The sequence below is a fragment of the Protomyctophum parallelum genome (genome assembly GCF_964188405.1).
Source record: "Protomyctophum parallelum genome assembly, chromosome: 4".
Taxonomy (NCBI): Eukaryota; Metazoa; Chordata; class Actinopteri; order Myctophiformes; family Myctophidae; genus Protomyctophum; species Protomyctophum parallelum.
This window is the reverse complement of record NC_139700.1, coordinates 9331906-9358809: the sequence shown is the minus strand read 5'-3', so window position 1 is coordinate 9358809 and position 26904 is coordinate 9331906. Positions and strand designations below refer to the sequence as shown.

Sequence of the window (26904 nt, the reverse complement as noted above, 5' to 3'; positions counted from 1 at the left end):
ATCTTGACATCCCTCTTCCCACCTGCATTATTGGCACGTGGGATTGGCTATTTTCACTACTTAACAATTTTTGACAATAATGACATATCCAAAATAGGCAGGCCAGATTGAAAGTGGTCAAACTAGGCATAATTATGTGTGAATATAATGCCTTGCACATTTCGAAGTGTTTAGGAAAGAGGCCGTATATAAATACCAGACCAATGCAGAAAATACTAAATTAATTCTCGTAGAACAACTTGTGTAGTGCAACTGTGAATAAGAGAGAAAACTAACACTCGGTTGACTCAGGTGTTCAGTTTAATGGCAGTATTAAAGTCACAACCAGATCACGTCACAACCCAGATACCACACTTTTCATGTCAGCCTGATGGCCGTCTGTCTCAGAGAAGTCGATAACAATGCAGAGCTGCACTTATTATTCAAACCACAAATGAACAGGCAATTAAAAACACTGACAAAATATGTTACTGGAAGGTGCTCGTCTGACTCCTTTCTTATAAAGAAGAGCGACGTGCAAATAAAAGTGAATTGCATAAAGAAAGGCTTTTTGTCAAACCAATGCCTCTGGATGGAGCACCTGGGCACAGGGAATACAGTAGAGTGTATAGAGGGTGCAAAGTCCTTTCATTATGTGGCCTTACTTAAAGTCGAGATGCCATAGATCTCTAACTCAGGGTGGTTGGGAGGTTGGTGTGTATGGGGGGGATTGCAGGAGAGGGGATGGGGGGGGGGGGTCTTGGTTACTAATGTCCCTTGATGGTGTTTAAGGTACGAGCACGACGCGCATGGTGTTGGTGTAACCGGAGCCTGGGCGCCAGCCGGTCACGACAATGACCACATCGCCGGACTTGAAGAACTTGCGGTGCTTGCCTGTTGGATGACAAGGAAAAGGGTATTAAGAGACAGAGCCAAACAAAGGCGATATCGAAACGATTATTGAGACGTACAAGAAGTTCAACGGTTTTGTTGTCTAAAAGGGGGAAAGGACTGGAGGGGTTCATAATATAGATAGGGGTTCACATAGATGTTTAACTCTACCATTTGGTTTCATTTTACGCTCTCAGGAGTAAAATTAATGTTAAACTTCTGCATTCTTCTGCAGTCTACACAATACAATACAGAATGTATAAGGAATTGTTATTTTGTCCCGTTTGCCTTTTATCTCTCCTAATGGTACCAACATCAATACAGCATGGAATTGTGGACAAAATCTTATCCAACGACAACAAAATATTCTTTAATTTAGGGTCCAAGAGGCTAATATTGGGAGAACAAATAATGGGCCTTTTGACATGAAAAGGGTTGAAAACCACTGCATTAACCCATTTTGGGGGCGGGAATCCCTTTTGGTGTTAGAATTATGTTATGCTTTAGCTATTGAAAAATAGCAGATCTACAAGCTCAAGCTACGAGCTTGTAGGTCTGCTATTTTTGACCCATAAACGACTGGCGGGATTGATTACTCACCCATTTCCATGGCAAAGTTGACACGCAGGTCAACGTCCTCGGCCCAGACGTCGTTGGCGGGCTTGCTGTACATCACTGGGTAGATGCCGCGGTACAAGTGGCACTGGCGGGCGGTCATACCACAGCGGGTCACGGCAATGATGGGAGCACGAGGTCTGTACCTGGACAGCATGTGAGCTGACCTGCAGAGACAATTTGTATATTAGAGATAGCTAGGTGTGTGTGTGTGTGTGTGTGTGTGTGTGTGTGTGTGTGTGTGTGTGTGTGTGTGCGTGCGTGTTTGATTTGTGATTCAATTCAAAGCTACAGTATGTACCAAACAGTGGCATTTCCAGGAATTTTGGGCAGGCAAGAATTACATTTTGGACAGGCAAGATGTGTTAATTGTCGTCTCCCCGCACACAATCGTAGCACTAAAGGTTTTCAAAGGTCGCATTCATACCAGAGAGCTTTGCTGCGATTAAAACGAATCCTGCTGCGCATTGTCAGAAAGTGCGCTTCGTTTGGCAGGTGTGAAGGCTCATTCGAATCCTAATGCGCAGCAAATATCCGCATTTTACTCCTCCCAAAAACGTGGGTTTCGCTTCGCTTCGAATCGCACTTGACTACGATTCGGTGCAGGTGTGAATGCAATCCGCAGTAAATAAAGGAAATGAAGCAAACATAATGTGGCGGGTGAGGAGCTGAACACAGTTGGAGACGGTTAAGGCATATTTTACGCAGCGCAAAGATGTCCCGTTACTGTGGATAGACGTGGTCGAATAAGGAGACTGAAGCCCTGATCGAAATGAGGACGTGTACATTAATCAATTGCTTAAGAAAACACATAAAAACACTGCAGTGTATTATAGCCTACATAATATTCTGTCTGTCTGTCTGTGCGTGCCGTAAACATGGAGTGCTGTCACTGTGTGGGACTGGGGAGTTATATCAGTGCGCTCATGCAGCGCTGTGCCTCCATGCCAAAAAGAACAGTGTGTGGCGGCTGCGTGCGTAGAGAGAGAGAGAGAGAGAGAGGGGGGGGGTCCCAGACGGCACGACACATGCACGTTATGAGTGTAATTTTATCACCATAGATTTCACTGTGTAGGCTATAGTTTATGAATGGAACACATTGATAAAGGTCCCCTCTGCTGCGTTTCCAATTGCTGCGAATGACAGTGTGAAGGCAAACCCCAGCCAATTAAAAATGCAATAATCCCAATTCCCCGCCCATACGGATCTGAGTCTACCGAAGTATTAGGTGAGAATGTGACCAAAGATATACCTGCCAGACGAGTAGGACACAAAGGCTGAAAGGCATGCATTTACATTCCAATGGGTGACTGAGGGTCGCGCTCTACTGCAACGGCCAGTCCGCTGTCCACTAATAGTTCTCATTGTGTTTTTGTTTTTGTCCTCTTTTTTTCTCATTGTATGGATTTTGGCCATGCCAGAAATGGATTTGGACAGGCGGACGCCTGCCCTCGCCTTACTGTAGATACGCCTCTGGTACCAAATCCATGGCCTCACTCTAAGTCTATCGTATGCCAAGAAAGAGGGGATGAAGCAGGAGATAAAATTAACTCGTGAAAAGTCAGGGTTCATTATGGAAAAGGTCAGGAATGGACCAGAGGTTGTGACTGCAGTTAAGAGTAGATGCTGGTCACATGAGACAGACAGCGTTCTGTCTTCTAGGGGGTGTAACAGCTAATGAAAATAATCAATTTAATTGATTATAAAATAAATAATCAGTAGATCGGCTGATGACACTGTTGTATGGCAATATAAACTAGAGTAGTTAATCAGACTAATGGATATAGTTTATTATAAAAAACAATCAATTATGATTTGTTCACGTTGATCTGTTAAAAAATGACAAAATATAATAAAAAGACACGCTTCTCGGTTATTCAATTCATCGTAAAAGTGATAATGAGAAGAAGTAGGAGTGGTAAAAAAAAAACCTGATTCGCTCAAATATCGCAATTGATTGATATTCATTTTGAGGGGCGCTAGCCCCTCTTATGCCCAACTTTGTGTGTTTGCACGGACTGTGAAGTATGATGATGTATGACAATAAGAGCGCCCCCACTTCACACGAGTGTTATTTATATATATTTTTTCATGTCAGAAAGACTGACTGATGTTATCTGGCAGCATTGAATTGTGTGATTCAACTTTTCATGGTTTATATTGTTTAATAATAATTACAGGTAATGTGGATGTAAATAGTGTGGGAGGCGGTTATCGCTTCCTACCTGCCAGACTTGGTGAGGACGACGATGGCGCTAGCGCAGCATTTGAAGGAAGCCTCCACGGCACCGATGGCGACAGACTCGGTGGGGTCACGGGTCAGGTGGGAGGTACGGCGAAGCTCCTCAAACATCTGTCTGTGGAACATGGCTGCCTCTGCCTCGCGAGCGATCTGAGCATGCGCAGACAGACGGGAGAGTTGTCAGGCTTTTTATTACCTCGTACAACTGACTTTAAACGTTCAGAAGTACATACAGTATACGTCATCACATGATCATGGATCTTGCACTGGCATACAACTTTTGCGCTGGCCATGAAGTCATATTTAACAATGGTGTTGCTATGTGGTGGCCATGACATCACTCGCACACTCACCAATTCACTCATTCAATTACTGTGCTGTGCCTAATCTCTCCTCTCTCATCTGCAGCAGGTTCCCCAATTTGCACCTTCCCGCAGCCCTACTGATATAACATCCAGCCAGTCTATTACCAACCCATACACAGACCCAGCAACAGCGCCAAACCCCACATTGTTCATCATTTAGGCTAGTAGAGAGCCTTTCTTTTCAGTTAATTGTTATTTTAGTTTGGCCTGGAGATAGCCCTGGAACATGACTGCCATGATGATTATCATGACAGTCATGCAGTAACTTTGCCCTGTTTTTTGCGCTCGCTGCATTTACAAGATTTTCGTATATATAAACATTCAGATTTCAAATATAAAGTACTCACAAAGTGTCCCACGGGTGTTAGTTAGTAGCAGCGCCAGCGATTAGAATTGCTGCGTCCCGCGTTGTTTAATAAAAAGCATTTTTGTCCGAGCTCCCCGGCTACTTCTTTCAAACGGGGTTCGTTTGGGAAATCCACAGTTGCACACCGGGAGCGCACTCGCCTATTAGTCTGTATTGGCAGGGCGGTCAGCCTACCTATATCGAACACACCGAGTGCCACCCTCCTCCCGACCGATAGGGGCGTGTAGTTGAAAGCCAATGGCAAAATAACACCTCGGATAAAAATGCTTTTTATTAAACAACGCGGGATGCAGAAATTCTAATCGCTGGCGCTGCTACTAACTAACACCCGTGGGACACTTTGTGAGTACTTTATATTTGAAATGCGAATGTTTATATATTTTAATTATTTGTTCGCAAAAACCAGGGTGAAGTTACGTCATGACTCTCGTATGAATACGAGAGTCATGTTCCAGGGCTAGCCTGGAGATGACCGGTAGTTATACTTTTTCCAGTTAGATTTTAGTTTAGATATTGGTTGTGCCAGGGGGGGGGGGGGGGGGTGGTCAAAGATCAAAGTTATTATCACACTATCAGTTAACAGACTTGAGCAGTCGCTCAGTTTAATAGCAGGTATGGGATAGAGACAGGAATGCGCAGAGGCTGTGCAGGCTGTGCTTTGTTGACTAAAATGTATTTCGGTAAGCCTTGATAGCCTGATTTTACACTTGGTTGCACATTAAAAACTGGATCTCTTCTTCACTAGTCCCTCCAATAACAATAACACATTTTTATTTGTGGACGAATTTGTCAAGATATTTAGTCATCATAGCTTAGTTTCTAATTAGTTTTCGTCAGTGAATAAAGGTAGTCGACGGACATTTTTCAATGTCGTTTTAGTCGCCGAAGACACTAGTGCACATGCCCTCTCACCATGTGTTGAGTGCGGACGGCCTCCAGAGGGTAGTCTCCCTTGGCGGTCTCTCCACTCAGCATGATGCAGTCGTTGCCATCCAGCACGGCATTGGCCACGTCGCTGGCCTCTGCGCGAGTAGGGCGGGGCTTCTTGATCATGCTCTCCAGCATCTGATGGAGAAAAAGACATGAGAGATTGCGCCGTCGTTTACTGCTATGCTCTGAATCTCCCCGCGTGAGGATTAATTGTGCTCACGGATTTACAATGTCGTTGACATTTAGCAGGCTCAGACTTATCCAGAGTGACTTGACAGTGAGTTGGCAGCACGGACCCTAATCAACTAACAACAGGGTAAGCAGTCAAGTAAATAGCACTGAGTGCTACAAAGTAACTAGGACAGCAGGTAGACCTCAAACCTAGCATCTATCTAAATAACACAGTATCTACAGAACAAACTTGACATCTGTGTACAATTACGCAGCATACATCTATATAAATACATAGCAACTGTGAGCAAGTAAACAACATGCATCTTGATAACTAGCATCGATCTACACGTTGATAATGTGACTGACCTGTGTGGCACAGGTGATGGGCTTGCCGATTCTGGTGCAGCGGCCGGTCATCATCTTCTGGGCGATGAAGACCTTCTCTGTGGGGATCTCGATACCCAGGTCACCACGGGCTACCATGATACCGTCACTGGCCTCCAGAATCTCATCGAATCTGCATCGCAAACGGTATCATGAAACAAAAGGTATTCTGCAGAAATGTTGCTAACTATAGCTAACTGGGGAAGATGTATGGCGTTTTGGGTTGTCTTATATGGTCTTGTACCCACCTGCGCACACCCTCGTGGTTCTCTATTTTGCTGATGATCTTGATGTCCTTGCCCTTCTCTCCCAGCACCTTCCTGACGGCCAGGACGTCGGCGGCTTTACGGATGAATGAGGCGAACACCATGTCGACTCCCTGTTCCACGCCGAACTGCAAGTCCTGGATGTCCTTCTCCGACACAGCGGGGAGGTCCACAGCGGCTCCGGGCAGGTTGACGCCCTTCTTGCTGCCCAGCGTGCCGGCGTTCTCAATCTCGCACATCAGGAAGTCGGCACCTGTGGATGCAGGAGGATGAAGTTGCTCAGAGAGGCAATAATAACAAAGAACAACGGGTTTAAAAACCAGCGACTGCTTGTTTGTGACCTTACCGATTTCCTTAACCATGAGGGACATGAGACCGTCGTCGATGTAGATGTGGAATCCCGCCTGCACGACCTTGACAATGTTCTTGTAGTCGAGCCACAGGGTGGTCTCGTCACAGTTGTCCTTGAACTTGTCGTCTGTGGTGATCTTGATCATCGCGCCTTTCTTCAGCTCCACCTCAGCGGTGCCACTCTGAGCAGGAACGGCAGAAAACACCAAACAGCATCAAATATTCCACTCCTCCAAAGGTAGTAGAGCTCTAATAATCACAGGAGTGAGCGTTCATGACCTTGTAGGCTATGGGATGCTCATTTTGTACATGTTTGGAACCTAAACAATTGCCGTTTGTAAAGTACTCACGCCCTTAATGAGTCCAGTCCTGATTTCAGGTCCTTTGGTGTCCAGAGCGATGGCCACGGGTCTGTACTCAATGGTTCCAGGTCCAAAGCTCTCGGTAGCTGCACGGACGTTGGCGATGGTCTCGGCATGGTACTGTATGGGGTGGCATATTACAGTTAAAAAAGCCTTTAGAACAATCTTATAAATGAAGTCAGTTCCTTGAATTTACTGTACATGAATTTGGTGATTTTCTTAAAGGTGTATAGGTATTATGTGTATTATAGGTGTATGTGTATACATTTCATGCATTTTATGCAATGCATTCTATGCATCAAACTATCCATTTAAAATGGCTTACAGTATATGACACACAGTAAATTATATAAGATACCTTACAATAACTCAATGCACACAATAATCCAAGTGGAGTTCATTCATCCTTTTTGTATGGTATACAATATACAGATGTCATAATTGCATGCTAAAATATGTACGATACCGCATGAAAACAGCACAGTATATGGCGGTGTCAAGCTAATGAGAAGAATAATTGTGAAACATTAAGTTGGTCGAAGAGGTAGAACCCTCACACCGAAACATGGCAGACACTTCTTTATTTGAAACAAATTGATCGTTTCGATCAGTTTTAACATTCCCTGACCCGAAGAAGATCCACACTGGATCGAATCGAAATGTGGTCAGTCTCTACCATTCTTTCTGTGTGCGAATTCCACCTCTTCAATGTGATCAATCTTTTTAAGCCGGCACCCACAAAGAATTAAGTTGGTAACACTCGTAGTAAGCAGACAGGCTTGGCCACACACCCTCACGTTGAACAGTACAGTGCCTATTGCATAACTAGTATGGCTATGGAATCACAAGCGACACATTGGCAGTTGGCACATGACGACGAGCGGGACACACTCACCATATCAGGTGTCACATTCTTTTGACCTATTAAGCTGCTTATGACTAGTTGTTTTTCCCAGATTAAATATGTACCGTACCATTGCTTCCAGCTATGATTTATACTTAAGCTTAGGTGCGTGTATTATTATTATTATTATTATTATGTAGTTGAATATACTGTACTGTACATGCATGCAACTGGTCAGAGTGGAGAATGACAGGTCACATGCAATCTTAAAAAAATAATAAGAAAAATAAATGAATCTGAAAATGGCAGAAGGAAATACAGGAATGACAAAAGGACAAATCTACTCTTCTTTAGCCAGTGACCTATGCCTCGTCCCTGTGAATACCTTCCAGTCATACTGTTGCTGAGAGACTGGCATAAGAGAAGAGCTATTTTTAGTTGTACTGACAACTGCCACCAAAGAGACACAGGTCAAATGTCTGCTCCCCTTCTTACAACAAATCTCTTAAATCACTGTATTTACTATTTATAGTTTCATTAATGCAAATAAAGTAAAAGAATTTGGTCAACTTTCACCTGTTCTGTGTGTATAACCTTATCCTGGACTTGTTAGTGTTAGAGTTTCAAAGACTGGCTTCTTCCTTCCTTGCTGTTGCCAGCATAGCGGTCAAAAATGGTGTCAATTTTGACCGCCAGCATCAATGACATGGTAAAGTAACTCAGTGAGCACAAAAATACACGGCCACTTTGAACACTGGATAGGCATACTCCAGATGGTTATATCCATATTTGTAGATTATTTTGGCCCTTAACCACTTAAGCCCAAGCTCACAATGTGATGCACAGTGAGACTGTAGATCGGCTATTTTCGCTAATTTTATTATGACCATTTTCACATAGAATGAGTGACATGCCCAAAATAGGGACGTCAGATTGAAAGCAGTTAAGGTGACACCAGCTGAGAAAAGTTGTCCGTGACTTTTAAAGGCAAAAGGTCATGTACATTTGGTCTTTTCCAGTTGGCGTTGAGCTGCTGATAACATAGAGAAGACATGGGAGGCACAAGTATGAGTCTAGGTATCACCTTACAGCCTACCGGCTAGGGGATGAGTGTAATGTCACAGCAACTGTTGCAGCTCAACATGAATGAAGCAGATGCAAACTGTATGTTGTCTTTGGTCAGACACCTATTTGGGAAACTTAATTTAAAATGAAACTAAGATGTTGTCGGTGGCTATGGTGCAACATCCCAAACTGACCTCATGTGTGCCATGAGAGAAGTTCATTCTTGCAATGTTCATCCCAGACTTGATCATTTCCTTGGCCATGTCCACAGAACGGGAGGCAGGTCCTGCGTGGAGATGGCATAACGTATGTAAGGAGAGCTTACAGGGGCCAGCCACAGACACGGACTAAAACGGAATGTGGAGGCTGTCGAAAGACCTATTCAGAATAATCTCTTTCATTAATGTCAACACAACATGAGATACAAAAAGAATGGTATTGGGGAATAGTGTCTAACCCAACTGTGCAATGTCAAATGTCAATACAATATGAGAGATACAGAAGATAATATGCCATTGGGAAATATGTCGAACCGATTGTGCAGATGATGCCAGTGTTACGAGACACGGCGGGCTCAGAGTCGATGTCCAGCAGGCACATGTGCTCCAGGTGGGTGTCAGCCATGGCAGCATGCAGCTGCTGGGTCTGAATGATGGAAGAACCCATATCCTTTGGCTTCGACATGACTGGATTAGTGGCTGAGGAAGTCCTGAGGAAGACAGTGAGGTGATCAGTTAAGACAGAGGTTCCCAAACCTTTTCAGGTCAAGGACCCCCAGATTGACACTAATTATCCCGCAGACCCCCTAATTGAAAACATAATGCCAGAGAGAAGATTTTTGCGGCTCTAACAGTGATTTTCAACCATTTTCATTTCAAGAGCCCCCGGTTTGACCTGCATTAGTCTACGGACCCCCCATGTAATGGCATTTCTATCTCTGGGACCCCAATTTATATCCCTCAAGGACCCCTGGGGGTCCCCGGACCCAACTTTGGGAACCACTGAGTTATATACAGTACAGTACAGTACAGTACAGTACAGTACAGTACAGTACAGTACAGTACAGTACAGTACAGTACAGTACCCATCCAAAATGGGTACTGTACTGTAATTTATGTTGTTGCACGACAGCATAGCTCACCTAAGATAAGTCATTGTTTATGAATACGTTACTTTTGGATGAAAACTATATAGGCTCATGAATACTTAGAGCAGAACAACAATATCTCACTAAGATGACAACGCATGAAGATGAAACAACATAAATTAGGAACTACAGCATGGATGGACGCAACGGTCGAGTCGAGTCATTTACTCAATTATTGCTCGTAATAAAATGTGACCTCCCAGTTGGACGACGGAGTTAATTTTAAGCCCCTAGCTGCCAGACTGAAGCTGTGCAAGCTGACCAAACAGTGTGCAAACCAACACAGACAACATATGAGCCTGCATGACTGCACACAGTACGGCACACTCCCACATATCACCAGGAGTTCAGGCAGTGCACGACAGAGGAGCCGACGCAATTTGACAGGATAAAAACGTGACTCACGTAACAAATAACCACAGAACTCAAAGGAAAACCTGAGAACTGCCTGGGTTATATTGCCAATTCGTTCATTTTACAGGTGATTGGGAATTCTGTCACTGTGTGCAGTACAGGACAGTGTACGTATGAATAGGCTATTATAAAATAGCAGGTGCTAGTAGCTTCCACCTATAGTGGTATGCAAGGTGTGTGTGTGTGTGTGTGTGTGTGTGTGTGTGTGTGTGTGTGTGTGTGTGTGTGTGTGTGTGTGTGTGTGTGTGTGTGTGTGTGTGTGTGTGTGTGGGCGTGTGTGTGTGGGCGTGTGTGTGTGTGTGTGTGCATGCCTGTAATGCACTTTATATAGAAAGCTATGGCATGTATGTAGCCTACTGTGAGACTATCCATGCCGAAGAACATTCCTCTTAAAGAACACATGCAGTTGAGAGAATTTTTGGAGTCTGCCGTATGCACAGGTTTACCAAAGTAAAGTAACACATCTAAGTGATATTGACATGAGCACTATAGACTTCACGGATTACAACAAGAAATAAAATAAATATGTTTTAAAAATAAAAAATGTTCTAAAACCCAATTTCCTTGGTTCATGTACAGTAGTCTACTCTACACCATAATCACATAGATATGTTATCAAACTTGTCAAAACTGAAAATACATACGTGCTACATCATAAGAGAATACAGAAAAGGCTATATGATTTTTGTACAGAGGGAGGTTGGTATTTCATTATCACAATAACTTAAAAAACACAATTTCTCTGTTCTGTGGAAAATAAAGTTGCCATCTACCTCCACCAAAATGTCTATAGACCTAAAAATGTACTATTCCAGTACAATAGACCAAATTGCTGTTTTATCTTAGACTTTAGATATATTTAAACAATTATACATTTCCTTCAGTTGAATTAGTTATAGTAGCCTACAAGCCCAGTGCAAATAATGCAAACGTCAAAAAATAGCCTATAATATCTGCACAACCCCTCAAAACTGGTCAAAATCAGGCAATTCAAAGAAATCACATTTCTCCATCTTCACTAGAAGATGGTAGGAAGTTAGTTATAGTAGCCTAGTCACTTACCAGGTGAACTTTGCAGGGACCAATGAGCCCGGCAGTTCGCACGGCACCAAGTTAACCCCTCAGAATCAACCGGAACTACTTTGGGGTGTGTTCTTTGAGTATCCATCCGACGAGAGGAAAAATAGGACGCCTCCTCATCAATCACGACTACGTTGGCTGTTTGTACAGTGAGTTGAATTCATGGTTTCTTTGGGCGGGGAATTCACATTGTCTTACGTAATACCACGGACATCGTTCAATTTCCTAATTCCCATCATAGAAAAACACAGAACTAGTATGAACAAACTATTGGGGCAATGATACAGTCCATGTTGTGAAACGTCTCTGTCATTGACCAATCGTGAAACTTTGCACGGTGGTACTTAAACTTATACTGAGTCAGACAAACTTGTTTTGGCGCCCTGAAGTTTCTGGTTACACTAATGGACTTAATGGATCGATCGTTGCCCGTTATTTTCAGGCATTTCATTATGAATAACACAATAGTATATCCATACTGTATGGCTATATGAATAATTGTATGGCCCATACAATTATTCATGCAAGTTAGACTAAACTATAGGTAGGCTACAGCTTACTAAATGGCACTAAATAGCACTTCAAGAGCATATTGAGTTATATTGAATGACTAATTGATCAAATATGAAACTTTCCCCACATTATAAATAAATAAAATATGGGTAAAAGCTAGAATTGTGTGGAGAGCAACATATATTATAGACCTATAGCCTTTAAACTTCCTGACCTTCCTGGGACTTCATGAGCATTAAATAAAATTATAAAATAATTATACTGAAAAACAGTATACCTCATTACTGTAATTTCCTAGAAAAGAGAAAAAATGATATATGCTACACTTTTTCTCTGAAAGCTCTAAACCATAAAAAGTATATTTTAAGAAATGAGTCACTGCACTGATGTCCCACATTGGGTACATGCCAAAGTATACCATGACATGCATGACATATTTATGTTCTGTGACATGTGTTGAACATACTAGCCTATGAACATGCTGTACTGTACCAGGGGGTAGCAACTGGTCGTCTATATAAGTTCGACTCCTATACTGTAGATAGATAGGGTCTTAAGTTGGGTCTACAGTGATTCTCAAGCTTTTTCATTTCTAGGCCCCGCAATTTGATGTGATTTTCACTCTGGGACCCCAACATTTCTTTTGTCAGACATGATTTGGTCCAACATTTATTTACATGTGCTTCCATGTTCTCCCATGTAAATTCAGCAATAATCTGAAAAGATAGCCTTTATATTCCATTCCATTCTGTCAGTGCCATATAGAACTGTTTAGGCAGGCTTGGTTGTGTGCATGTCAGACAGAAGTCACTTTAACACAACGCAACGACTCCAGGTCTTCTTTATGATCTAAGAATGGCAATGCTCTGTTGTGTAGAACCATATAATACAGGATACAAAGATTGCCAATTCACTTAAGTTGACAGTTTCATGGACTGTACTGTCATTTGTCATCTTCTGCAGTGCCCCTCTCCTTTTCTAAAGACAACAACAACAGCTCCCCCTTGTGGGAGATGACCTGAAACTGAACTATAGACTTGTCAACATCGTCTGTCACTTTTTAGTATTGATTGATTGATTGATTGAAATATTTATTAACAGTTTGCAGAATTACAGTACATTTCAAGCACAAACTCAATACAAAGACTGTTAACTGTGAGTGGACGACACAATTAAGCATTACACTTGTTTACAACAGGGTCCACCATGTTCAATTCATCAAAACATTTAGAGACGTACAAATAGACACTTCTATATAGTTAAAGAACAGAACAGGAATTCATCATAAAGGAAGCAAAAAGGGAAAAGAAACATATACAGTGAGGGGGAAAAAGGGGGGGGGATGTAGTGTAGGAACCACAGTCCTATACATCATCAATACATTGGTGGAAATTATAGCCTGGTAAAATCATTAGCCATTGGAAATGGAAACATTTCTTCAGTCTTACTGCAATGGGGGAATTGCTTTCCTTCATCCTTTTAAATTGGCTACAGTAGCTATATATGCATTTATTGAAATAAATATATGCATTTATCTCCTATACAATCTAAAATGACCTGTCCTATATAGGCCTAAGGGGAGCTTTCTATGCTAACATGGCAGATCTGTAATAGGAGATGCAAGGCTGACGTCACGGTAGACTGTCACGCCTACCGGCGCCATTTTGGCTGTGACGCAATGGCCTCTAAGGATGGCCTACATACACATACAGCCTACATAGTAGTTCTCTCTCTAAGTATTTGGTGTGTAGCTCACATTGCTATTTGCTAGTGCTCGTCCAGCAGTAGGCTATATTTAGCAAAAATGGGATTTACTTGTTGAAAAACTGTTCCACGGCTTCTCACCATCGATGGGGTGAGAATAAAGGGGCTAAAATTGATAATGGAGCAACGTTTCACCGCATACCCAAATGGAAGGTACATAGCAGTGCTCCTCAGTTATCTTCTGTGGCCCCTCAGTTCTGCCCCTCAAAATAATGCACTGAATTGGCCTTGATGCCCGACACTGTCATGAGTTCAGCCTTTTCTCCTCTGCCTGTTGACATTTGTAGACACCGGCATCTTTTGTAGAGATTCTGAATTCGCACTCGCTATGCATCCCATGTCTATGATGCGTTATAAACTTATAATATATAAACTTATAATATAATATAACTCATAACACTATAATTTGGTTACAATCACTCAGAAATACTCATACTACTGTATAACAATAGTCACATTATAAAGCAGTTCTTAATTTTCTATAATCTTGCATATGCATACACATATTTTTAACAGTGATTATGAAGCATTATAAAATGAGTAAAATGTCTTACTGTACAACGAAACGACTAACATGGGAAGTACAGTAAGCCCTATATGGGGATGAGAGGTGTAGGCCCTTGCAGAGTAGAAACTCCAACAATAGGCACATTAGGAAGGACACCCCCCCCCCCCTTCCCCAGACCCACCAAAAAGCCAGATAAGCCAGAGCTGAAGTACTATCCGTGCATGAGTTATCCTACACCCAGTACTCATGTCCGGTTGCTCGATAGGATAAAACATATCTTCTCTGCTCTGTTCCTAGACTAGTCGGATAACTAAGAGGTTGCAATGTCAGTGAATGCTTATACATCGTCAGGAATGGGAGGAAGCACCTGTAGATTCAGACAGTTTTCAGACTAGGAAGCGTCATGGTCTATGATTGAGTACTAAACACTGTAAATTATACAGTGTTATAAGTGCATTTACTTAACCATATGTGTCATTACAAAATGCTTTATAATGTGTTATGATTATTGTTATAAATCTTTAGGAGTATTTGTAACTATAATTATGCACAGTGCTACTGTGTTATGGGCACAGGGTGAATAGAATACCCTGAACTCTTAACTCCCCCCTGACTCCCCAATCTTTAAATCCAGTGACTGATTGGTCCAGGGCTGAACATATATATCATTATTGGCAATTTGTGAATACCAATACATACTTTTGTTAAATTTACAGCTTTCCATGCATTTATCAAACTGAATTCGTTATTTCTGTGGACTTTAAATCGTTGTTTTATTTGACAACTGCATGCTGAAGCAACCACACCCAGGTTTATTCCTATAAACTGACCAATTCCATAATGCTATTGCAAACCAGAAAGATATACATGCACGGTGCCCATATTTAGTCTGATTCCTGTACCATTTTATATGACCCACACGCAATCATCATGAGAGTGTGGACAGAAAGTACAGTTTGTTCTTATGGCAGTAGGCTTATAGGGGCAGCGATGGACACTGGGAGCAGTGGGAGTCCATCTAAGTTTAGCATCCCTATAGCTGGACACCCACCGCTCTGCTACAGCTCGCAGTTGTCTGTGTGTGTGTGTGTGTGTGTGTGTGTGTGTGTGTGTGTGTGTGTGTGTGTGTGTGTGTGTGTGTGTGTGTGTGTGTGTGTGTGTGTGTGTGTGTGTGTGTGTGTGTGTGTGTGTGTGTGTGTGTGTGTGTGTGTGTGTGCGTGTGTATAGTTAGCAGTGCAAAGCACTCGGCAGCTGCCTGTTATCTTATCCGCATGGAGTAAAGATACTGTATATTCTATTCTATAATATGTGCTCTATCCGGATCTATTCTATTCTATTCTATTCTGTTATTCATGACAAAAACGACTGATATATATATGTTTATTTATTAATGTTTGGTCACAATAATGGATGGATGGTCACAGTGTATCAAGGCCCAATGCCCTGAGCAGTGAGTGCAGTGAGTCCTCGGTTCAATTCCTCCAATAAGGGCTTAACATGCCCTTACCCCCCTTAAAAAAGAACAAGATAATGATTGCTGAAATAAAATTAGTAAAATAATAAACTAAAAAAACAAGAAAAAAAACATAACATCCATTGCCATAACATTGGCTTAATTAAATGGCATAAGAATATAGACTATGAAATACTTTGAGAACATCTGAGAGAAGAGAAGGGTGGAGGAAGACCTGTGTTCTATAGTATAGTCTGTAATACTGTAGGCTATAAGTGGCAGGTTATTAAATGCTTTATACAGACATAAAATTCTAAAAGACATGGGTTGCCAGTGCAGTGTCACCAGAAGTGGACTAATAAGATCTCCGCTATAGTTAGTAGGCCTTTTCATTAAAAATCCTTGAATTCTGAAAAGGGAGTTACAGTAATCAAACTTGTAATAAAAGGTTGTATTTGTGCATTTTTCTGATTTAAAAAAAGGTCTCACAGTAGCTAATTTCCTAAAAATGTTAAAATGAGAATATATTTTGTTATGGATTACACAAGCTGTTACATAATTTTTATGTTAAGCCAGACAAACCTTGAGTGGATTACTCTTTCCGTTTTATCCTTCATTTAAGGGTTAGGGTTAGGGGGTTTTAATATCACTGAGGCAGGCATTGAGAGCACTCATGGCATTGGAGCCATGTAGTGTTTACTACTATCAATCGTCTGAATAACAACAATCATCGCTCTTAATGCTAATGTTGACACCTCTCTCACCAGAGAAGAGATCATTTTCCGAGCTGGTAATTATTAAAAATAGGCTGAGGACAGCCTATGTCCTCAGATTACAGACTAAACCATCAAAAGCTTAATGTATACTCCATTGTAGGAGGGGGTCACTTTCCGAAAATAACTAATCAGTGCATTGCGATGTGACACTTGGAGACAATATGATCTTCACCACGTGTCCAGACTCCAGATTGTTGCCCTGCATGCCAATTCAATGACTTTAAAGGCCTATAGTTTATTGGATCTGGTGAGTTTCTCACTTACTGAGCTAAGGGATGCCGTGTTTGAGATAACATGGTCCTCAAACTGCAATGCTCTGCTTATGGATAAAGTGTGTCAAGATGGTGAATAGGGGGAGGGGGCCTACAAAGAGAAATAGCCTCAAGCCCCATGATGATCTAACCCAGCACTGGTCATTGGATGACCTCCTCAGAACCAGAGGGTAGCAATGTTGGGTTGCACCTTGGGTTTGTACCTTAGGGAACAACCTTAGAGTATATACTCTAAGGGAACAACACTGGGGTTTGGTAAATGCAGCTCATGGTTTCCTCCTTCTGGGACACTGCATTCTACAGGCTGCTGATCATCTGGAGTGGTACCAAACAGAAACAGATTGTCTGTCATGGGCATTGGTGCCAGAGGAGCAAAGAGGTCAGCGGGAGCAGGTGCCAATCCACCGGGCGTAGTAGTTCTTCTGGGGTTCATCACGTCCACATATGTGCTCTTAGTGCCTGCTTTTCTGGAGAACCTGTTGACAGCAGGCCCACCACACGGTGGTGCTCCAGGTCCTCCAGGCACAGGAACCATCTCGGGGAAGCCTGACGGAGGTGGTGGAAGAGGCTTGCTCTCTTCCTCAGGTTCACTCAGGTCCACCCATTTTCTTTTCCTATCATCCCACACAATAGATTTATTTTTGTCATCTGGCAAGTGAGCCTCATTCTTCCCATTTGTTGCGAAGAAGATTGTTAACCAGTCAGGCAGCCACCCCTTTTTAGGAGAATCATTATTGATGTCTTTGGGCTCCTCTTTACGGGACTGCTCAGGGATGGAGGGTGGTGGCGGCGAAGAATGCCTGGCGGCTGAGTTAGTCTGCTCTCGTCCCCCAGAATCAGTGGAGGACTCGGATGTAGTGCAGGAGGGCATATCTATTTTGTCATAAAGGTCCACCGGAGGTGTGAAAGAGCTCCTAGTTGGTGAGAGCTTCTCTAAATGTGGCATATGCACAGAAGGAGTCATGTGTGGTGGGGACATTTGGGGTGGTGGCTGGTTCATCTGAAGATGTGGCTGATTTGAGGGGGGCATTTGAGGCAACATCTGGCCCATCTGTGGAAGTGGGAGACCAGATTGGTGTTGGGCAAGAGGCTGGAAGGGAGTAGTGGAAGACCTGTGTGGGGGTTGACCAATCTTATCTCTCAGGATGGTAGTGGGAGCTGGAGACATTAACTGGACTCCCTGTTTTGGTGGGTCAGGTAATAATGAGGTCCTCAGAGGGTTGTCAGTAGCATCCATTTTCAGTGGCATGGTATGAGACTCATTTGGACTGGGCTTGTCCAGCTCAGAGCTAATGTTGCCACAATCATTCTGTGTAGGAGTTTCTTTTTGTGCATTGTAGGTTATCACCCCCTTCCTGATTTGGTCATCCAGTTGTCTGAGGTGGATCAACCACTCTGGCTCTTTGAACATCTCTTCTGGTTTCTCCTTTAACTGGAAATCGAAAACCTGCAGCTTCTCGGACATCTGAATGAGCTGGCTAATTAAGACAGGTGAGTGACAGGAAGGTTCCATGAGGACATTCTTAGAGATTAATTTACAGTAGTTGAAGGCCTGGGCACTCAACCCCACTTCAGCCAGTCGACATGCATAGATAAACTTGTACACCTGGAAGTTGGGTAGTGAGAAGGGCTGGGAGCATAGTGATTGGGCATACTCATAGGCCTCAGTCCTCTGGATTGCTTCATTGGTAGCAAATTGGTAGAAGGTCAAACTGTGGTTGGAGCCAATCAGAACCATCTTGGAAATACTTTTGATAAACACTTGAGCAATCAGGTAACAGAAATGGGCGGCATCGATAAGTCCCTTTGAGGCTAGAGTGTCACCCATGGTGGTAATAGTGCAGGTATCCAGGTCGAGGTTGTGTGTGAGATTAGACAACACTATGGCCAAGTGAGGGCGCCAATCACCCCAGTTCTCCTTTCCACAGCTAGTGGCTGAGGCAGGTATTTGCCCAAACATTAGATGGTATACTGTCTGAAGAGGGTCAGTGATGGCCAAACTATTCACAAATCTGGTCATGACATATTCGTGTGTTCTGTTATCCATCTTACTGGCCAACAGTAGGGCATGGCCCCAGAGGCCTCCCTTCATAGCTGCCTCCAGTGCATTCTTTTTGCGACCAAACAGTAGAAGTTCCGTGAAGCGCTCTGTTTCCTTTCGCATATTCTCTGGAACCATCATAGAGGTATCAGAAACGAGGCATAGTGGTCCTGCTCCAGGCTCCCCTTCAGCTTTGGCTAGTGGTTCATCGTTAAAGTCAATCAATTTGGCTTCATCTGGACTCTTACTTGGTAACCACACAGATCGATGCTCCTTCAGCAACAAATCTGCTATATCTGTACCGACCATGGCCCCATTCTGTCTACAAAGCAAAACAATTAATTCCCAAAGCAAGCAAGCAGAGTCTTTGTCCAAGAGGTCATTGTTACGGGAACATTCCACAGCTTTATTCTGGGAGAACTTGATCACATCTACCTTGTTGGTTTCCTCTTTGACAAGGGGCCCTGGGAAGGCTCGCAATTCTGACTGATCAGGAGTGTCCTGCAGCATTGTCTCTAAGCTGTGGATATCAACCAGAGCAGGCTGTCCATCAGAGGGACGATTGGGTCGAACCTGTACAAGATGACCACCGGGTCCAAAACGTACACAACGATGAGGTATGGTGAACTTCTCTGGGGTAGGTGGACGAGGAGGCGGTTGTTCAGGGATCCAGGTACTTTCTGCAGTGTACTCTAAAGAGGTGGGGTACTGGCTGTACATCTGGGTAACATCAGTCTGGTCTGGGTACTGTCTACAGGAGTAGTCCACAGGTGGAGGCGATTGCAGACTGTGGGTCAACTGTTCACTGGAGACACTGCGCCGGTCAAACTCATCTTCAAATGTATCTCCGTGCCAATGGTCGTCATCATTCCACTGGTCATCATAGCCATCGCTCCTGTCAGGACATGTCTGTTGGTTGTAGTAGGGGTCTCTGCCTCTGTAGGACTGGTTTTGGTATTGTTTGTAGTAAGGATCATATGCTCCAGAATTGTAGCCAACATATTCATATTGTTTCCTGTAATAATCTGCATACCTTTCATCAATGGTATCAGGATAGCCTTGCCTCAATGAGGGTCTGTCTGAATAATGAATGTCCCTGGAACTGGGACGGTCAGAATGAGGATCCCTGTACTGGTAGTTTTGGTCTCTGTAAGCTGGGTTATGTTCTTCTTGGTATCTACCATAACAAGGATCTGATATTCTATAGGTGTCACCAGGATAATATCGCTGTGACTTATAGTCTACAGATGGATTTGTGAACTCGACAGGAGGTTGTGGCACTCTGCTGTCCGAGTATTCTCCATAGGCACCTGCATTGTAGTCTCCATTCATCTGCCCTGGTGCTAGAGGATTGGGTCCATACCCCTGTTGACCACTTGGGGAGTGTGGTCCAGGGTTTTTTGAAGAAGCTGGTTGGATAAGCCTGGGAGGGTAATCAGCAGTAGAATGATTCACAAAACCAGGCCCTTGTGCCCAAGGGCGATATTCTCCAGGAGGAGGTGGGGCTCCACTGATTGACTGAACTTGAGAAACATGACCTTGTCCTTGCATTGCAGATTCTGGCACATTGGGGGTACCAGCAGGAAGGTGCTGGTTGCTTAAAGCTGTTGAGGTGCATGGATGTTCATGTATCTGTGGGATCAAATATGCTGTGCTCTGGCTGACATTAGCGGAATCTGCTTTGTATCTGTAATAATCAGCATAATATTTATAGGCACTTTGGTTAGCACTGTTGTAGTCAGGATAGCCTTGCCTGGACAAGGGTCTGTCTGAATACTGAATGGCCCTGTAGCTGGCATTGTCAGACTGAGGATCTCTGTACTGGTAGCTTTGGTCTCTGTAAACTGGGTTAGGAGCTTCTTGATATCTGCCATAACAAGGATCTGGTCTTCTATATGGGTCATCAGGATAATATTGCTGTGGCCTATGGTCTCCGGGTGGAAGTTTGCAGTTGTCAGGAGGGTAGGAGGTTCGGCTGTCTGAGTTTTCTCCATATGCATACCCATGTTGACTACCAAATGGGGAGGTTGATCCAAGGGGTTCTGAAGGCGGTGGTTGGATGACTGCTGGAGGGTGATCATAAGTAGAGTGATTTCCTACAGCAGGCCTGTGTGCTTCAAGGCAATATTGGTAAGGAGGGGATGGGGCTCCACTGACTGGAACCAGAGAAACATCGCCATGCTTTGCAGATTCTGGCACCTTGGTGGGATCAGCTGGAAGCTGGTGGGTGTTTGAAGTCAATGGTATGCATGCAGGTTCAGGTGACTGCAAGGTCAAAGTGGCTGTGGTCTGGCTAATATTATCTGGTCTTCTATAGGGGTCATCAGGATAAGATTGCTGTGACCCATGATCTCCAGGGGGAGGTGGGAACTGGTCAGGAGCATAGGGCGCTCTGCTGTCGGAGTATTCTTCTACATTGTAGCCTCTATACATCAGCCCTGACACTGGAGGAGTGGGGCCATACCCCTGTTGATGTCCCAAAGGGGATGGTGGTCCAGGGGGTTCTGAAGGCGCTGGTAGGATGACCTTTGGAGGCACTTGCACCTGAGGCCCAGGAGGGTGATGAGCAGTAGAGCGATTCTCTACAGCAGGCCCTTGTACAGGAGGGGGATACTGGCCAGGAGGAACATAACCATGTCCAGGCATTGCAGAAGGTTCTGGCACCTTGGGAGGACCGGCTGGAAGCTGATGTGTGTTGGCATGTGTGCATGCTAGTTCAGGTGCCTGTGAGGTCAAAGAAGTGGCTGTGGTCTGGCTAACTTTAGATTCCCCATCAAGTCTCACTACCCCCTGTTGAGCATCTTTGGTGACCTGCAGGTAACACCCAGATGCATTACTACCCTGTGGTGTTCCTTTAAGAGAGGATGAAAGGCCAGAGGCTTTGCTTGGGTTATGTGATTGGTGTACAGCGAAATCAAGTAGTTCGTAATTTGATGGTTGTCTATGATTCAAGACGGGACCAGTTGCAGCAGGAGGAGCCTGTGAATTGATGGGAAGGTCAGAGTGGCTGTCTCCACCCATTGACTGGCTCGTATACAAAGGGGGACTGGCTGGCTGAGACAGTGGCAGAGGAGCTGTTATTTCTGGCCCAGGGATGAATAATGGGCTCTGATTAAAAGTTACCGGTACGTGCGGTTTCTCTGGCTGGGAAGCATTTCTGTCCTGCCCCTGCAAGGGTGGTCTCACAGATGAAGTGGTCTCCCAAAGCATATTTTGACTAGCTGGTTGAGCAAAGGTACTGGGAGGAATCACACTGTAATCGGACATGTGTGGATCAATCACAACAGGTTGGTGGAGTGACTCAGACACCAGCTGAGACGCATAGCCCAGATTGTCTTGTGAGTCTGACATTGGAAGCTGATGGGTGTTTGAAGATGAGGTGCATACAGGTTCAGGTGCGTGTGGGATCAAATACGTTGCTGTGGTCTGGCTAATAGGGGATTCCCCTTCAAGTCTCACTACTCTCTGTTGAGCTTTTTCTGTGACCTGCATGTAAAATCCAGGTGCATTACCAGCCTGTGATGACCCCTGAAGAGAACACGAATGGTCAGAGGCTTGGTTTTGGTTCTGTGATTGGTGCATAGAGAAATCAAGCAGTTCACACTTTGATGGTTGACTATGATTCCAGATAGGAGTAGTTGAAGGGGGACATTGTGAATTGATGGGAAGGGCAGGGTGGCTGTCTGCAGCGATTGACTGGCCCGTAGACAAAGGGCGTTGGGCTTGCTGAGACAGTGGTAGAACTGTTATTTCTGATTGAACCCAATCTCTGTTTTCTCGAGGGCTTTGACTAGAAGCACACAAATTGATGCAGGGACCAGGGATAAATAATGGGTTATTAGATGTTACTTGCAGAAACCCTGGCTTCTGGTTTGTACCCTGCTCCTGTAAGGGTGGTCTTACAGTTGAAGTGGTCTCGTGATTCTGACTAGATGGTTGGACAAAGCTGCTGGGGGGAATCACGCAATAATTGGACACTGGTGGAGCAATCTGAACAGGTTGGTAGTGTGACTCAGAGACCTGTAGAGATGCACGGCCCAGGTTGCCTTGAGATGTTTCCCCTTGACTCACCTTTGGCGTGTTCTCTAGGATCTCTGAGTGATGCTGAGATATTGAGTGGACTCTCTGTGGGGAGCAGAGGTCCAGAGCACCTTTCTCTTGTGGTTGGATGACATCAGTGGCAGGCCCTTGAACAGGAGCAAGAACAGGGTGAACATGTTGTCCATGAGCGTGGAAGTTATCAGCCCGCTCCAGCTTGCCAGGAATTGAATCCGCACCACCCGCTTGGCTGTCTTGACTACCAACAGAGGGGGGTACCAGCCCAGGGGGTTCTGAAGGAGATGGTTGGTGAAAGCATGGTGAAAGCAGCGGCCCCTGACGGCCAGGAGGGTAAGCGGCAGTAGAGTGATTCTCTTCAGCAGGCCCTTGTGCTGGAGGGGGACACTGGCCAGCAGGTGTTCCTCCACTGACTGGAGCAGGAGGAACATGACCATGCATTTCTGGCACCTTGAGGGGATCAGTTGGAAACCGATTTGTGTTTGAAGCAGGTTCAGGTGTCTGTGGGGTTGAAGTGGTTGTGATCTGGCAAGGAGATTCCTGTTCAAGTCTCACTACTCCCTGTTGGGTATCTGTGGTGACTTGCAGGTCAAATTCAGGTGTATTACTAGCCTGTGGTGACCCTTGAAGACAGGATGAATTTGTTTGGTTCTGTAATTGGTGTATATAAAAATCAGGTAGTTCACAATTTGATGCTGAATGTTTTGATTGATTTGAGGGTGGTCTCACAGGTGAAGTGTTCTCCTGGAGGTGCAAAGGGCCATCCTCTTGAACAGGGGCAAGAGCAGGATGACCAGAAGGGGCTAGGAGAATGCTAGATTCTAAGCTAGGCGGGTCATTCTGAGCCCAGTGTGTATTATCAGGGTTCCCATAATCATGGGATGAAGGTCGGGTGTGGTTCACGGGGTGTGTCAGCTGTTGCACCCCACCTCCATCTGCAGCAGGTATGGGTTGTCCTGGACTGTGGATATTTTCTATGTTACCAGAGGGCTGCTCCATATCACCAGGAATACTGCTAGGAGAGGAAGGTGGTCCAGGATGTTCTGAAGGAGTTGGTTGGATGAGCTGTGAAAGCACTGGCCCCCGAAGCCCAAGAAGGTAAGCAGAAGTAGAGTGATTCCCTACTGCAGGCCGTTGTGCTGGAGGGGGAAACTGTCCAGGAGAAGGTGGTCCTCCACTGACTTGAACAGGAGGAACATCAGCTGGAAGCTGATGGGTGTTTAAATGTAATGGGGTGCATGCAGTTTCAGAAGTGGCCGTGGGCTGGCTAACGTTAGGGGATTCCCCTTCAAGTCTAACTACTCCCTGTTGAGCATCTTTGGTGACCTGCATGTCAAATTCAGGTGCATTACTAGCCTGTGATGACCCTTGCAGATAGGACAAATGGACAGAGGCCTGGTTTTGGTTCTGTGATTTGTGTGTTGAGAAAGCAAGTACTTCATAATTTAATGGTTGACAGATGGGAGTAGTTACAGGAGAAGCCTGTGAATTGATGGAAAGGGCAGAATGGCTACCCATTGACTGGACCTTAGACAAAGGCTGAGACGGAAAATATGTTATTTCTGATTTAACAACTGTGTTTTCTTGAACCAGGTTGATTGTGCTCTGACTAGAGGCAGATGAATTGCAGCTCAATGGTTCAGGGATAAATAAGAGTGGTCTCACAGGTGAAGTGGTCTCCCAAAGCATGTTTAGACTAACTGGTTGAACAAAGCTGCTGGGGGGAATTGTGCTGTAATTGGACACTGGCTGAGCAATTGGAAAAGGTTGGTGAAGTGACTCTGATCCCAGTAGAGATACATAGCCACGGTTGCCTTGAGAGTCGGAAATTTCCCCATCACTCACCTTTGGCGGGTCTTTTAGGTTCGCTGAGTGGTGCTGGTATGTTGATTGGGCTCTCTGTTGGAAGTGGAGGTCCCGAAAGCCATCCTCTTGTGTTTGGATGACCTCAACGGTAAGCTCTTGAATGGGGTCAGGAACATTGTGAGCAGCTGGGGCTAGAAGGATGCTAGCTCCTAAGGTAGATGGGTCATTCTGAGCCCAATGTGTAATGTGAGGGTTCTCACAGGGATGATCCGATCCATAAGCATGGGATGAAGGTCGGGAGTGGTAATGAACAACAGGTGGTGTCAGCTGAGGCTCCCCACCTCCATCTGCATCAGGTATGGGTTGTCCTGGACCACTGATGATTTCTAGGTTATCAGAGGGCTGCTGCTGCTCCAGGTTGTCAGGAATAGAATCTGCATCTGCTACCATTCTTGCCTCATCTTCAACAGCATGTGAACATATAGGTTCAAAAGAAGTGTTAGCAGGCGCCTGAATAATACCAGTTGGCTTGGGAGGACTTAATGTTGGTGGCTGGCTATGGTATATCTGTTCCTGGTAACTCGGACGAGGGGCCACATCACTCCCAGCTGACGAAGTGCATATCGGATCATATCCCCCAGCAAAAGAAAGGTTTGGATCCTCAGAAAGATGGTGCCGTTGTTCAGAGCCAGTTCCACTCCCTTGGCTCACATTGCTACAGCTTGAAGACACATTGGTAGATCTCATTGGTCTTGGGATATACTCCAGGTTGGGCCCTGCCTCATATTGGTGTACTACATGCGCTGAGGCAGCCGTAGGGCTACCGTGTGGTAAGCAAGGAAACACTCCCTGGTTGGGCACACCCTCTCCATTTTCAACATGCTCAAACTGGGTCTCAAGGGGCTTCTGGCTGTTTCCTGACACCCAATTACCATTGTTGATGTAAGGTGTGGGTGGATTACCTATCAAAGGAGTGTCTGTGTGGCCACTGTGGGCCTGTGGACATGGTTGAGGGTGGCTGTGAACCTGAGAGGATCCCTGAATACCATGTACAGCTTTGCGTCCCTCTCCAACCAATGTTTCCTTATTTTGTACATCATCATCTTTGAAGAACATGGAAAGAGTACCAGACGACTCCTGTGAACATAGGGCTGTGGTTGGCACAGGACCGGTAGTAGATACATCGCACATCCCAGCTAAATCAGGCTGGCCATGACAAGAGTCTGTGCCAGACCCCATTTGATGGTGGCCTGGGTCCTGTGGGGGTTGGCTGAACCAGGAGTCCTCAGGGGCTGAATTCTGATCCTGAAAGTGGGAACTATGCTGCTGCGGTGGATTTTGATCTGAGCTTTGAAAGCTGGCCGACCTTTCGGGTTTCTGAGCATGGAAAGTGTCTTGTGGACGGGCGGGGAGCGCTGAGTGGTGGGGAGTCACTAGTAGGCCAGAAATAGGTCTGAACTGATGTAGGGCAGCATCCATGGTATGGTATTGTGTACACAGAGTTGAACAACTCTGGCTGTAAAAGAATATGGCAGCATAGCGCTGACCTGTTATCAGAGAACTTAAAGACTAGTAATGTCAGTCATCCATGGCGTCTATGATGTCAGTCATCTCCATATTTGGGCAGTGCAGTACCCAATAGTGTGAGAAGGTGATTGGTTCAGTGTATTTATACTTGAAGGACCTATACACACACATGCAGATATTTGTGGCATTTATAGATATACTAGAGCGGTGCTAGTTGGGCACTGGCCTACTTGGAGCGATGCAAGTTGGAAATGCATGCCCCACCCATTATGTCTGTGTCCCTTTTATGCCCATATATGGAGTTCTTTGTCAGGATGCCCAAATATGGAGTCTATGCAGATGTCAGAACAATCATTCTGATGTCAGAACAGGCCAGCTCCATATATGGAAATATATTAGGGGTGATCGGGTCCAGAGTCCGGGCAGAGGCTTTTGTGCTGGTTCTGGACAACCGGCTATCTGACAGACTCGGGCACTGCACTCCCTGTGGGGGGTGTGGAACACGTGTGTCGAATTGTAAGTCGGTGGGGCAAATGGTTCTCGAGTTATGTGGATTACAGACGTACACACTTACGTACGTAGGCACAGATATGTATAGATATTACAGCGGTGCCCATTGGGCACTGGCCTACTTGGAATGATGCAAGTTGGAAATGGATGCCCCACCCCGTTATTACTTGCGCAAGCAGAGCGCGCAAGTCCTGTCATGGCT

General features: G+C 44.8%; 3 protein-coding genes across 3 annotated transcripts; all 3 read right to left on the bottom strand.

Annotated features, from left to right (window-relative positions):
- Positions 1 to 282: 282 nt before the first annotated feature.
- Positions 283 to 11578, bottom strand: LOC310857353 (pyruvate kinase PKM-like). Its single transcript, XM_083762987.1, has 11 exons — positions 11459 to 11578; positions 9369 to 9544; positions 9030 to 9121; positions 6915 to 7046; positions 6560 to 6746; positions 6196 to 6466; positions 5930 to 6080; positions 5372 to 5524; positions 3711 to 3877; positions 1471 to 1652; positions 283 to 873 (listed from the first exon to the last, which is right to left on the bottom strand). The coding sequence occupies exons 2-11, from the start codon at positions 9517 to 9519 to the stop codon at positions 767 to 769; spliced, it is 1593 nt and encodes a 530-aa protein (XP_083619113.1). The 5' UTR covers positions 9520 to 9544; positions 11459 to 11578; the 3' UTR covers positions 283 to 766.
- A 5401-nt stretch (positions 11579 to 16979) lies between these two features.
- On the bottom strand, positions 16980 to 23296 carry LOC310858082 (protein transport protein Sec16A-like; the record flags this gene model as incomplete). Its single annotated transcript, XM_083764140.1, has 3 exons — positions 16980 to 19748; positions 22316 to 22370; positions 22926 to 23296. The coding sequence occupies 3 exons, from the start codon at positions 23294 to 23296 to the stop codon at positions 16980 to 16982; spliced, it is 3195 nt and encodes a 1064-aa protein (XP_083620266.1).
- Positions 23297 to 23980: 684 nt separating this feature from the next.
- Positions 23981 to 25856, bottom strand: LOC310858081 (protein transport protein Sec16A-like; the record flags this gene model as incomplete). The annotated part of the gene is made up of 2 exons (XM_083764139.1): positions 23981 to 24040; positions 24561 to 25856. 2 exons carry the CDS (start codon positions 25854 to 25856, stop codon positions 23981 to 23983), a joined length of 1356 nt encoding a protein of 451 aa, XP_083620265.1.
- Positions 25857 to 26904: the final 1048 nt, after the last annotated feature.